The 14,470-nt window shown below is 48.7% G+C and overlaps 1 protein-coding gene across 2 annotated transcripts in view; it reads right to left on the bottom strand.

The window, feature by feature from the left end:
• HACD1 (3-hydroxyacyl-CoA dehydratase 1) overlaps nucleotides 1-14,470 on the bottom strand; it is a 420,976-nt gene that overhangs the window by 80,028 nt on the left and 326,478 nt on the right. For both annotated transcript variants that reach the window (XM_069648346.1, XM_069648345.1), the window contains exon 6: nucleotides 13,432-13,610. In XM_069648346.1, the coding sequence (XP_069504447.1) occupies nucleotides 13,432-13,610 (179 nt within the window). The remainder of the gene's footprint in view (nucleotides 1-13,431; nucleotides 13,611-14,470) is intronic.

Here is a 14,470-nt window from a genome sequence, read left to right as displayed (position 1 = left end):
TGGACACTAGGGAGAGGATACGATGTGGAAATCCCTTCATCTGATCGATTGGGTTTTGGGAAAGGAGGGTAATTCGACGCTGTTGTCCACTGATGCCGAGGAGGCCTTTGACAGAGTTGACTGGGTCTTTTTAGAAGCATTATTGTGCAAGTTTGGACTGGGGAATCAGGTGTTGAAGGGAGTTATGGCTCTGTACTGGAGTTCAAAAGCATGTGTGGCAGCAAATGGTTGTCTATTCTGCTGATTTGACTTGGGCCGGGGCATTAGACAAGGTTGTTCAGTTTTGCCATGGAGGCACTGGCTCAGAGGTTACGGGAAGATCTGCGAGTGGAAGGTATCACAGTGGGTGGGGTGGAATATACATGGCTGGTTAACCTGGTCTCCCATCGTTTTCCTCTGCAGCTTTCAAGCATGGGGAAAAAAGAGGGAACTGGGGTATGGGCCGTAGTGACATGGTATCTATACGACGCCTGATGTCACGTTTGGGGCCGACAATCAAGCACTGAGCAAGATGGATTGATGATCAACACCCAAGTCGAAGTCCACTCTGCCCCCTGTCGAAATGTTTCTGAGCAGCAGAGCTGAATGAGGATATCTATCAGACGAGGAATCTGCCGGAGAAGAATCCATAGAAAGATCATTACAGTAAGTAATTTCTCCTTCAATGGATTGCTTTTCTCACACAGATTCCTCATCTGATAGACTCCCCAACCAGTTAGGACCACGCAGATGGGCAGAAAGTGTTACAGTAGCAGATTTTGCATTACTGCCCTACCAAAACGTGCATCAGCCCTTCAGGCGACATCTAGATAATAGTGCCTGGTAAATGTGTGCAAGGACGACCATGTGGCCGTGCGACAGATGTCCCTAACGGGAACTCCCCTCTGCAGGGCTGTGGAAGTCGAGACACCTCTCATCGAGTGTGCCCTGATGCCAGGAGGAAGCTCTCTTCCTGCTGACTGGTAACATTCTGCGATGCAGAGGATAAGCCATCGCAATAGTCTGCTTCTTTACACCTAGATCTTTTCAGATTAATGAATGGGCCACGAACAGCAGGTCAGAATTTCGGAACATGGATGTCCTAGCGGCGTAAAAGCTCAAGGCTCTCTTGGGATCTAAGCGGTGGAACCACTCTTCTTCCTTAGAGGGGTGAGGTGGAGGGTAGAAGACCGGCAAATCTATGGACTGAGAAAGGTGGAACTCAGAAACCACTTTTGGGAGCAAGCCGGGTCTTACTTTAACGGAAACCTTTTCCTGAAAAAAAAGCAGGATCAGAGGCTTGCAATACAAGGCCTGCAATGCACTAACTCTCCTGGCTGCTGTGATCACAACCAAAAAGGCTGTTTTCAATGAAAGCAGTGTCAAAAAACAGGAATGCATGGGCCCAAACAGAGCCACCATCAAACATTTTAGAACTAGATTTAAATCCCAATCTGGACAACAAAGGCAATTGGCGGAAACTTGTTCACAAGGACCTTCAGGAATTGGGCCATAACTGGCATCGTAAAGAAGGAACCTTGATCCGGGGACCTTTTAAACACAGACATAGCTGCCAAATATCTTTTGACTGTGGTAACCTGAAGGCCTGCTGAGGCCAGTGACAGAAGGAACTCCATCACTGTAGTGGTGGGGCAAGAGATATGATCGATCTCATGTTCCCTGCACCACACCTCAAATCTTCTCCACCTGCACGCAGAGATCTTGTAGATTGTCTGCGTGCAGCCAGCAACACCTCGAGTATCCTCTGAGACGTCCCAGTCATCATACCTCATCCTCTCAATCTAGGTTGAGGGACTCCAGGCTCGGGTGGAACACCCGGCCTTCCGACTGGGTCACGGGATCTGGGCGCTAAAGCAACCAAAAAGGTAGACAGGTGGTCAGAGCCAAGAGATCGGAGTACCATGTTTCCTTGCCCAGTCCTAGGCGGTCGAGATCATGTTAGCACAAAACCCCTTCAACCTCATGAGAATCCATTGGATGATGGAAATCAGGGGGAAGGCGTAGTGAAGAGGGAAGGTCCAATCCACCAGTAACACGTCCCCCAGTGCACCCTTCACTGGGAATGCCCTCAATTAAAATGTTCTGCACTTCCTGTTGGACTCTGTGGCAAACAGATCCATTGCTGGGGTACCCCAGAGAGAGAAGACCTCCTCCAGAACTTCCTTGCACACTTCCCACTCATGTGAGACCATGCCCTGCCTGCTCAGAGCATCCGCCAAACCGTTCTCTGTCCCCGCCGATGAACTGCCGAGACTGAGATTTGATTCTACAGCAACCAGAACCACAGCTGCATCGCCTCTTTGCAAAGGGGGAGGGAGCGCATGCCACCCTGCTTGTTCAGGTAGTGCATAGCCACCGGGTTGTCCGTCAGGATCAGGACATGTTTCCCCATGAGAGACAGAGCAAAAGCCCTCAGGGCTAGTCTGATGGCTCGCAACTCCAGCCTGTTGATGTGCCACCTGGCTTCCTTCGCTGAACAAAGGCCGCTGACCTGCAAATCCTCGCAGTGAGCGCCCCAACCCTTGATAGATGCATCCATAACCACTCGGGTCTGAGGCCAAGGAGGCCAGAAGGTCGGTGCACCAGCTGAGATCATGGACCACTTGGCTGGACACCTGAAGGGGATTCGTCAGTGCCCCGAGGTACTGTGACCACTGAACTCTTAAGAGTCTATGCAGGTATCGCATGCGCCCATGGCACTGGAAAAATACAGGATGCCATGAAATCTAAGAGGCGGAGGAAGGAAGCCGCTGGTAAGGTGGCGTGATTCCAGAACAAAAGTGCCATCTGTGCTATGCTGTCGACTCTCTCCTACGGAGGGAAGGCCTTCCCCACCCGGGTATCTAGGACTGCTCCGATGAACTGGAGTCTTTGGACTGGCGTCAGATGGGACTTCTTCAAGTTCATGGAGAAGCCCAGCCTGTGCAGCAGCAGGCAGGTGTCCTCTAGATGAGTCAAGACCTGCCCCTCTGACTTCCCTCAGATCAGCCAGTAGTCCAGGTTCAGAAATACATGGACCCCGGATCTCCTGAGGTGAGCCGCGACTACCACCATGAGCTTGGTGAAGAAAATTGGAGCAGAGGACAACCCAAAGGGAAGCACTTTGAACTGATAGGGCTTGTCACTGTGCTTTTGATGTATCGGCACATGGAAATTTGTGTCCTGCAGCTCTATTGATACCAGCCAGTCCTCAAGCTTGAGAGAGTGGAGAATTTCTCTCAACGTCACCATCCTGAATTTGTCTTTCCTCAGGAATTTGTCCAAGGCCCTGGAGTCCAGAATGGGACCGAGACCTCCTCCCTTCTTGGGTACCAGGAAAAACCGGGACTACCAGCCGGACCCTATCTGATCGGAAGGTACCTCTTCCACTGCACCCTTCAACAACAGGGCTTGCAGTTCTTCTGGAGCTCCTGTCCCGGTTGGATTGGAGCAAAAACAAAGAGGTGATGGCTGGAAGGTTTAGAATGAATCTTAACCAATGGCATGGCTCTGGGCAACCATCCAGACCATTGTTCTTCACCTGCCAAGCCATTACAGAAGGAGAAAGACCATAATCAAATCAGGCTTGGTCCCACCCCAAAAGGGGTAGTCCAGGCCGAACTGCTATGTCACATCCCTTCTGCACGAGACCACAAGCATCCCCAAACATGTTTCTGCCTTGGGCCTCATCAGTGAGGAGTAGCTTGGGACTCTAGGCCCAGCTGGCACGGGACCCACGTCTGGGCATACCCGTCCGACTCCGGGTGACAAAGCAAAAACAAAAAGGTGATGGCTGGAAGGTTTAGAATGAATCTTAACCACTGGCATTGCTCTGGGAAACCCTCCAGACCATTGTTCTTTCCCTGCCAAGCCATTACAGAAGGGGAAAGACCATATGCAAATCAGACTTGGTCCCACCCCAAAAGGGGTAGTCCAGCCAGAACTGCTAGGTCACATCCCTTCTGCACGAGACCGCAAGCATCCCCAAACATCTTGGGCCTCATCAGTGAGGAGTAGCTTGGTTCTCTAGGCCCAGCTGGCACGGGACACACATCTGTGCATACCCGTCCCACTCAGGGTGACAAAGCAAAAGCAAAGAGGTTTGATTGATTGATTGATATTTTATTTCTATTGCGCTCATACACAAGTGTTTCAGAGCGCGACAAGGCAAGGGAGGGGAACAGGGGAGAACAAAACAGCGATCTTACTAGGCCCAGTGACATTGAGAACGCGCAAGTGCATGGGAGAGGGGGAGGGGAAAAGTGCATGGAAGGGGGAGAGGTGGAAAGTGCGAAGCAGAGGACAAACAGATAAATAACAATAAATAAATAATAAAGGCAATAAACAGTGGTAATGCAGCCAGCAATTTGCAAGTGCTAGGTTTAAGGCAGCAGACAGGGTAGGTCTGATAAGTGCAGGAAGAAAAGGGGGGGGCTGTATGGGTACAGATACAGACCCCAGTGCAAGGGGTGGCCCGGAGGCAGTGCGGGAGGGTGGCAGGATGAGCAGGTACCTGGGCCCAAAAGACAGAGGGTGGCTAGGTGCACAGTGCCAAGAGAGAACAGATCAGCAGGGGAGAGGGGGAGCGAAGGCAGAAGAAAAGAGGAAGGTCTTGAGGTGCTTCCGGAACCGGAGATGATTCTCCTCAAGTTTTAGAGTGGCAGGGAGGCTGTTCCAGAGGGAGGCCCCAGCCGAAGACAGAGATCTACCCCCAGCTCGTTTCTTAGAAAAACGACTGACCCTGAGTGAGTTGGAGGTAGAGGAGCGAAGAGCTCGAGAGGGGAGGTATTTGCGGAGGGATAGCTGAAGGTATTTTGGACCCAGGCCCCAGAAAGCCTTGTAGACAATGCAGAGGGTTTTGAATTTAATCCTTGCATCCACTGGGAGCCAGTGGAGAGATTTCAGAGCTGGAGAGATACGATCACCTAGCTTGAGGCCAAGGACAAGTCTCGCAGTCCTGTTCTGGATTAGTTGCAGAGGGCGGAGAGTAGAGGCAGGTAGATTTAAAAAGAGGCTGTTACAATAGTCCAAGCTAGACAGAACCAGAGCTTGAGCTACCATGAGCTTCTCGGGGAAGGAGAGGAAAGGCAGAGTACCTCTGAGGAGGTGCAGTCGGAAATTTGACTTTTTAGAGACCTCAGAGATGTGGGTGGAGAAGGAAAGGGTGGAGTCAAAGATGACCCCGAGGTTCTTAGCCTCGCAGGTGGGGGTAGGAGGAGAGCCAAGGGAGGCCGGCCAGAGAGCGAGGGGAAAGGATGGTGAAGATGTGCCGATGAGGAGGATCTCCGTCTTGCTGGCATTCAGACAAAATCATTGGCGGCACACCAATCTTGAATGGCAGTTAGGCAATCAGAGATGAGAGAGGGAGAGGAGGTGGCAGAGGGCAGCTTGAAAATGAGTTGTGTGTCGTCAGCAATGCCAGTGGTTAAGATTCATTCCAAACCTTCCAGCCATCTCCTCTTTGTTTTTGCTTTGTCACCCCGAGTGGAACGGGTATGCCCAGGCGTGGGTCCTGTGCCTGCTGGACCTAGAGACCCAAGCTACTCCTCATTGATGGTTGGCAGAACATTGGCCCCAGTGGCAGGAGATTGCCTCTGATGCATGGGCCCTGCAACTCGTTCGGTGGGGTTATTGTCTGCTCTTAAGAAAACCACCAGACAGACCCCCACTGCCTCCAAGCTACTCCTCACTGATTAGACCCAAGAAGGCTGACACTTGTTTGGGAATGTTTGTGGTCTCGTGCAGAAGGGACGAGACCTAGCAGTTCGGGCTGGACTACCCCTTTTGGGGTGGGACCAAGCCTGATTTGCATATGGTTTTTCCCCCTCTGTAATGGCTTGGAGGGCGAAGAACGATGGTCTGGAGGGATTCCCAGAGCAATGCCAGTGGTTAAGATTCATTCTAAAACTTCCAGCCATCATCCTCTGACAAACTGGCCTGTCGCCTGCTACAAAGGCAATACCGACTCTCTGTCCTCACCAAGAATAGAGTCCACATTCAAGCTCGTGTCTCTGCGGCATCTAACAACTCGGCCGAACTCTTTAAAATCTGCAAGGAGCTGGCCAACCCTGCTGCAGTCTCTACCCCTCCTGTTGCCTCCCAGGCTCTTTGCAATGCCCTTACCTCTCACTTCATTTCAAAAACCCAGGACATCCTGTCCACCCTCTCCACCCACACTCCTCCTCTTCCCTCTCCATCTGTGCTTGCTGACCCTCCGTTAGCCACCCTCCCACCATCCTTCTCGTCCTTTCCTCTTTTCACCCCTGACGAGGTTGCTAGACAAGTCCGATCTATGAAAGCCTCTTCAAAACAGGGTCATCCCTGTTCCTCTAAAACCATCAAGGACCACATTGACACCCTCGCTCCGGCCCTTGCTGATTTTTGCAACCACTCCTTTGCCTCTGGATACTTCCCCTCCCCTCTGAAGCACTCCTTTGTGCATCCTCTTCTCAAGAAACCCACAGCTGATCCTCCTTGTCCAGCTAACTATCGCCCAATTTTCATTACTCCCTTTCTTGGCAAACTCCTGGAAAAGTTGGCCATCTCTCAGCTTAACCTTCATTACAATTCTGTTGGCTGTCTCCATGACCACCAGTCTGGCTTCAGAGCTACCAGAAGCACGGAAACTGCTCTCCTAAACATCTGTGAAGATCTGCTCACCAACCTTGACTCTAACATTCCATCCGTCCCCATCCTCCTCGATCTCTCTTCTGCCTTCGACACGGTCAACCATACCATCCTGCTCAACCATCTCTGTGAAAACCTGGGTATCACTGATCAGGCTCTGGCCTGGCTGACCTCTTTCCACCAGCCGTGTAAAACCATCCCGCATTTCACCTTCAGGGATGTATTGCGCAGCCTGCTCCACGGCTTTCCATAAACAAAACAAATACTTTGCAAATCCACATGCCACATTGGTGGCTTTCAGCGCCATGCTGCCAAAAGTAAAGACCTTCTTGTCCATTGCGTCCAACCTTTTACCCTCCCTGTCTGGAGGCAGATTCGAAGTGGATGCTGCAGGTCTGGTGGTGATTGCGGCTGCCTGCACAACAAAAGCCCCTCTGGAGAAGGGTGAGAAGCCAGGAAAGATGGATCTACTCTTGCCAGCCTGTACTTCCCTGTAAAGTTAGAGTTGATTGGGGTAATGGAGCAGGGATGCTCCCACAAAGAGGCTAGGGGATCTGCAATTTCCGGATTAAGTGGCATGTTATGTTCTGTTACAGGACCTTCATCTAATATGTCCATCAATTAGTAGCTCTGAACAGGTGCTGAAGAGGATATCCAATCTAGGGTGTCTACTACCCTTTCCGCTAAGGTCCTACATTTTGCATGGGTGTGCATGCAGGGCTGACCTTGCTGAAATTCGACATCTAGAGGTGTGTCCAGGCCGCTGGCGTTGTGTAAACCTTGGGCTAATGCTAACAGGTCTGCTTGGTTGTCGAAAAAATGAACAACTCCTGACCCTGTATACATGGGATCGATGTCCCCCTGGTCATCGCCCTGGTCGACCCTAAAATTCAATGCCATGGACTCAAAGAATCCAGACCGGGAGAGAGGGACGGAGGATCCGTCACTGATAGTCGGCACCAATGGTTTTTCTTTCGATGCCGATGGAACGGCTGTCGGAACCAGTCGAGGCGTGGATATTATTGTGACGTCAGGAACATCAGCCTGTCGACACTCTTGAGAAGGACCAGGCGTCAATGGTTTTTGTAAATGTTTTGGCGTCAAGCCCAAAGGCTTCTCTGACGCTGATGGCGTTGATTGTTTGGCATGCGTAGGAGTGTTAAGCGCCGCTTTTGCAGTCAAGGTTTGCTGTTCGGGGTGGGGCTGTTACCTGCACCTGCAGCAGCCTGTGTTTTAAACATGTCCAACATTTCTTTTTTGAAATTTCCCACTCTTCTCGAGTCATCGTCCCAGCCGAGGGCTTACCCTTTTCCATCGATGGCGATCGTGCCTCTTTTTTTACACGAGGAAGAGTGGCTCCTCGAGAGTGACTGCTTTTTGGCCTTCCGCCAATGCATTTCCTTATCCTTTTCGCGGGTAGACCATTCCGTCTCAGCCTCGGAAGACCGGACAAGCGACCGCGTCAGGGATTTTGGGGACGGTCGACCCAAAGCAAGTTTGGTGGCCCTCTCACTAATGGATTTCGACTGGATCTTGGAGCAGGACGCACATCCCTCCGTGTTGTGATCCGTACCCAGAAACCACAAACAAATGTTGTGCAGGTCAGTCACCAACATTTTGAAATGGCAGTCGGTGCACCATTTAAAGCCCGAAATCCAGTGAGTAGACATCGCGGTCGAGGTTTTATGAAAAAATGTGATGCATTTTTGTCAAAAACACTGAGTCGAAGACTCAAAGTCATGTTCCTGAAGCAGCGTGCAAGCTCGCAGAAAAAAAAGGAACTGAGGTATTGGGCGTAGTGACGTGGTATATATATACAACGCCGGACGTCAAGTCCGGAGCCAACGATCGAGCACCGAGCAAGACGGATCGACGATCTGCAGCCGAGTCAAGGTCCACTACACCCCCTGTCGAAAAGTTTCCGAGCAGCAGAGCTAGATGAGGAAATCTATCAAATGAGGAATCTATGGGAGAAAAGCAATCCATTGAAATTGGGATTGTATGCGGATGACATTTTCGTTGGGATGGGTCCTGGCGGAAGCTGATCTGATTGAGCAGTATGGGGCATTTTCAGGGTTTAAAATGAATAAGGGTACATCTATCTTGTTTCCTTTCGACCAGGAGGGGGATTGTGTCATGACCCTTGCCCCTGGCCCTCACTGGCAAGTCAGCCTTCCAGTTAGGGCAGGTCAAAGACCTTAAAACCTCATCCAAGACTCTCTTGGAGTCAGTCGCCAGGCTCAAAACCATCATGAAGACCAACATTAGAATGGGACTATTTACTTGGCGGGGGGGTTCAGCCAACATGGAGGCACACACATAGCTCAGTTACAAGGAACTGAGCTATGCGGTATAGTCTTTTGGGTGTGGCCGGCCTGGGACTATTTTACCTGGACTACTTTACCTGAGCCTATTTAAACCGCACCCAAACAGCAGAACATGCTTTGCTTTATTCTGCTGTGGGCAGCCTAACGCTCACCGTGTCCAGTTCTTTGATGCCAGCTTACCTGAAACCAAGGACCTCCAGAGAGAGAAAGAACACTACAAAACTTACCTGGAACAGTATCCTGTCTTCAATCCATCGCTGACTTCAGTTCCACTCACCTGAAGGTACGAACTCCATCATCCGGCACCGCATGCATCCTGGAATACCATAACCTGAAAAGAGGAGAAAGAAAGAAAGCATTAGTAAGCGTTTACTCACGTTTCCTGCTGAATGCAGAAAGCCACACAATTCTTACATGGGTAATCATCTCCTGGTCAGTATCATTGCTGGAACATTACGGCGCTCGTCGAGGAACATCGCAAACTGCAAGGAGAGAAAAGACACAGGTTAGCAATATAAAAGGCGAAACAGCGCAGCGCATCGCACATTGCTCACCGGACAGCATCGCGCACACCGCGCTTTGGCCTACCAGCCCATGCTCATCTTCAAACTGCATGACAACACCAAAATACCTTTCCATACCTAAAAGGAAAGAAGCAAGACATTATTATTCGAACTAAGAGGAACATAAGAACTGCATATAAAGACTCTAAAGCAGCAAACCTACAGAGTCGTAGCAGGTCTGGATTCCCACAAGGGGGCTTGCACCAGTGAAGTAACTTGGTCGCTGCTCGCCCCCCACATCTACGTGCCCCTGCCACGAGGAGCAGGACGGAGAATCCACCTTTTGCAATATTAAGGTAAGGAGAAGGCCCAAGGGGGAGGAAGGAGTTGAGGCCAAGGGAGGTGGGAAAACATAAAGACAATCTGGTATTGAATCCAGCTCTCAGATATTGCAGACCCATCTTTAACCAGAGGCCTTACCAAGAGACCGGGAGAGGGTTCTAGAGTGCAAATCATCCAACCAGGGCTGGGTGGCGTCCCCGTGGATACCAGGTGAGCGTAACAGATTGCGATGCTCGCAGCCTGTATCATTTGGTTATGGAAGTGAGAGAAGACCAGTTGCGCTATTTGGGGGTATTTGTCACGAGGGATATACATGGGTTGTACAAGGCGAACAATCCTCCCTTGTTGCAGAGACTATTTAATGATATGGTGAAGAGGGATAGACTTACTATATCGTGGATGGGGTATCTTAAAGCCATAAAAATGAACTTCCTCCCTAAACTGTTATACCTTTTCCAGATGCTGCCCGTTGAGGTGCCCAACTCCATGTTTAAAGATGTAAAGGGATGCCTTTTAAAGTTTTTATGGCAATGGAAAAAAGCAAAGGTGGCCTATGATATTTTGGTGTTACCGAAGGAGAAAGGTGGGGTAGGTTTCCTGACTTGTATTTGTACTGTAAAGAGACTCAGCTGGGGGTCTCAGTACCGCACCTGAGGGTTCAGAGGCAGTGTGTTGGGTTGGATAATTATCTTCTTCAACTGGCGACAGTGGGAGAATGGTTGTGGGCACTGCAGGACTTGATTCTGCAGCGGATAAGGGAGCATCCTATACTGGGAGTCATTTGGAATATCTGGCGTAAGGTAACCGTGATGCGGGGCGTAATGACCTGGGCCTCCCCGTTGAGTGATTTATGGGTCCCAGGGGTGTGGGATTATATCCCAAAACTGGAGAGGTGTCAGGGTTGGTTCGAGGCGGGCTTGACAAGGGTTGGACAGCTGTGGAAGGGTGGGTGGTTTATTTCTATATTGGAATTGGAGGAGGCCCTGGGAATTGGGAATTTTTCTATGTTTTCCTATTTGCGACTGAAGGGGCTCATCACGGCCAAAGTCTGGAAGGAACAGGTGCAGCGGGATCTCACTCTGACGGAGAAAATCCTCGACTCTCGAGTGGAGATGAAGGGTTTGATCTCCCTGCTCTATGGTACCCTGGTTGAGGCAGGAAAGGGGAGTACTGATTGGCTCTGGGGTAGGTGGGAGAGAGACCTGGGCTTTGATGTGGATGGGGCTTTATGGTACAAACTGTATTGCATGGCATTTAAGGTGTCTGTTGCCTTCCGGTATAAGCTCCATACCATTAAACTACTGCATTGGTGGCAGTATGATCCTGCACGTCTTTCTAAAATGCTTGTTGGGGTGAGTCTGCTTTGTTGACATGATTTTCGGGCACCGGCAGACTATTGGCATATGTGGTGGGGATGTTAGAGGGTGCAGGTTTTTTGGGATGAAGTGCTGGGTTGGATCAGGGAGTTGGATGGGATGTTTTGGGAACGGATGTCGTTACTGTTTTGTGTTGTTTGGCTTGGAGGAGACTAATGGGGAACATCAGGCTTCATCGCACCTGGCACACTATTTACTGTCGGCAACCAAGGCATGCCTGGCCATGTATTTGAAGAGAACCTTGTTACCCCGAAAAATGGAATGGGTTAATACGGCTAAAAAATATGTATGTAATGGAAAGGATTATGGTAGCCATTCATAGGCAAAGTGTGGAAATGGAGACGGAATGGAGTGAATGCCGTAACCGGTTTATGCCACCTTGCGGGGAAAGGGATGATGGTTGGAGGACGGGAACAGCCCGGAAAGGGCAGGAATCGCCCATTCTTTAGCAGGAGTGGGACCTGAGGGGTGGTCAAGAGCGGAGTCACCCAGGATATGTTGTTTGCCTCGCCAAAGGTCTATGCTTTTGCTTTTTTCAGCAGATTACAGGATGTTAGTGCCACTTAATTTGGGTCAGCTGGTTTTGGTGTACCAGGAGGGTGGGGGCAGAGGGGTTGGAGGGGTACGAGATGGGAGTCGTAAATGTTTGACTGTATTTTATGTATTATGGAGGTTTTGTTGCTTCGTCTCATCTTGTATTGTGAAAAATGACAATAAAGATGTAAATTTTAAAAAAGGAGCAGCGACTCGGGAACTTCACACAATAGGTGAGAGGGACATATACTAAGCCTCATTACAAGTTTGGCAGTATTCCACCAGTAAATCCACCGGAATACAACCAAACCAAATTACTGTTACTGCCACTCATCAGCCGCATTACAAGCGGTGGTATGGCAGTGTTAGTCCCCATTTATGTGATTTTGGCAAAATTGCCAACGGTGGTAATTCCAACGATTCAGCTGTTTTCTGCCGGTAAGGTTGCAGATTTACATCCAGTATTTTCCTGGAGGTTCTCCCTCGGCCTCACCACTGTTTTCTACCGCAACAAGGTACTCCTAATGAAACCCTCAGATCTGTCCTTTAAAAATAATTGGATTGAGTCTAGGGCAGAGGCTTGTATTCTGTAGGAGTGAAGCCGAGATATAGCGTTAAAGTCCTTCGGGCCCTCAGGGTTCACATTTGGCATTTACAACAATGGAAGAGCCGTTAGGTCTTTGGGGTACTGTGTCCATTAGAAGAGATGTATTAATAATATTTCTTAGGTCACAGGCAATGATCGGGCCAAGCGCTTTCACAAAATAACCTGGGCTGGGATCTTTAGACAATCCTCTTGGTCTACATTTTTAAAGAAGACTATTACTTTCTTCAATATGTATGGGAATAAACTGGGTAATGACATCCTCCTAAGTAACAAGGAGAGGTCTCTGTAGGAATCAGAGTCAAGGTTCAGTCTATGCATTTGGATGGTTTCTGTGATTAGATTACATTTATCCACCTATATAAAGCTAAGGAATCACATAATTCTCGTTATTGAGTTAGGGGGTGGTGAGCTACTGAGCTGACGTTTTGTGATTCACAGAGCAACATGACAAGTTCTTCTTTAGTTTAATCTTGTGCTGGAAGAACCTGGATTGAATAGAATAATTGCTTAGCTTTTATGATCCCTTTCTTACAATGGCTTTGTGTTTCTTTTCAACGTGCGGGCTAGGAAAGTAGCCTGTTTTATATTTGCACTTAACAGGAGTCTACATAGCAGGGTTTACAAAGCAAGAATGGTCTACAAAAATAATCAGATGGAGGTTTAAACTGGTCTTCAACTGGTTTACATGCAGAGATCCTCTTACTTTGATCTTCATCAGTTCCCACGTTTATACACGTAAGTAATGCAAGGTGCCCTGAGCAGTAAAAACGGAAACATTTTTAAAACTGTTTTCATTTCTTTGGTGCATTTGAAATGTTCACATTTTTTTTAGGCAAAGCTTAGCAAACATAACACCCAGTACACTTGGAAACGCTTTAAAACAAAGGATGTTCACCCTCATGGATCCCTTGAACTACTTTCATCCAGAATGACTAGTGCCCATCTATTTATAATACGAATGCTACTCTGGGGTGACTATACATTACCCAGTGCTGTCCTTTATGACATAAGACATTACCTTCAAACTGACAACAAAAATACATGGATGGAACTTGCACATGGAAGATGGATTCAAGGGTTCATCATTTATCAGTACTCTCAGTATCAATGTCAAAACACATGATACATTTACTTACGTGGAATATAGGAGCACATGACAACAAGAAGGAAGTAGTAGTAGTCAAAAGAAACGTTGTATCTGTTGGGAAGCCTCAGTGAATACATTCCAGTTCTGTGCACATACGGTAAGGCAGCATAAATAGTCAACAATTCTCCCAGGACTCCAACAGGATACAAGACGATGAAAAAATTATATCTGTAAAAAGAATTGAAACATGTGCAAGGATTTACATGAAATGAAACGTTAATTTGTTTATTTTCCTGTCATACTAATAATGCTGAGAATTGGGAAAAGTAGTTTGGGGGTTATAATCAACTAAAACAAGTGTACAAGCTGGGTTCAATAGTAAGAACATTCCAGTCTGCCAAGAAGATCTGTGGTACTTAAGATGTATTGTGGTTTTTGGTAAGCCATACCGGGCATTAACAGTCCTTCGCCCAAGTTAATCAGGTTGGGAAGCATTCCCACCCGGAATAGCCTGGTATGGTCTGCCTAGCACTGTAATAGCTATAATCACCCACCTCACTATCTAGGATGCTAATGGCTGATTTTTTGGGTGAAAGTATGGGCCTTGTTAAGTGTGCAACATGTATATCCTCAGAAATAATTAATGAACTACAAGGCTAACATGGTACGTGCAGCAACATGCTCCATGTGGAACCTGTCCTCCAATTCCATGGTGGCCATGTGGGAGGCATCTTGATGAAATGGAGAAAGGTACATGCAGGCTGGGAGTAGGTGCCGTGCAGGCAGGGAGGATCAGCCGTGGGGATTTGTTGGGTGAAACAAGGGAAGGCTGGGGGAGTGTGGCAAGACACAGAGCAGCAAATCAGGCTTTTCGGAATACAGGCATGCCCCCATCGTTAATGCCAGTGATCCAAGCAACCTGATTCACTGGCTAGTTAAAGCCTGGTGCTAATAAGTGCTGGTTAGAATTGAGAAAACTGTGCTGGTGACTTATATAAAATATAGCATCCACTACCTAGGTTTACATTTAGCTGATAGAGATGCCAGAGAGTATATTGATAAAATGGACCTACTTTGCCTGCAAGAAA

Source organism: Ambystoma mexicanum, chromosome 2q (genome assembly GCF_040938575.1).
Source record: "Ambystoma mexicanum isolate Mex_15411 chromosome 2q, UKY_AmexF1_1, whole genome shotgun sequence".
NCBI lineage: Eukaryota > Metazoa > Chordata > Amphibia > Caudata > Ambystomatidae > Ambystoma > Ambystoma mexicanum.
The sequence above is the reverse complement of the archived record's forward strand: the minus strand, read 5'-3'. Positions and strand labels throughout refer to the sequence as shown.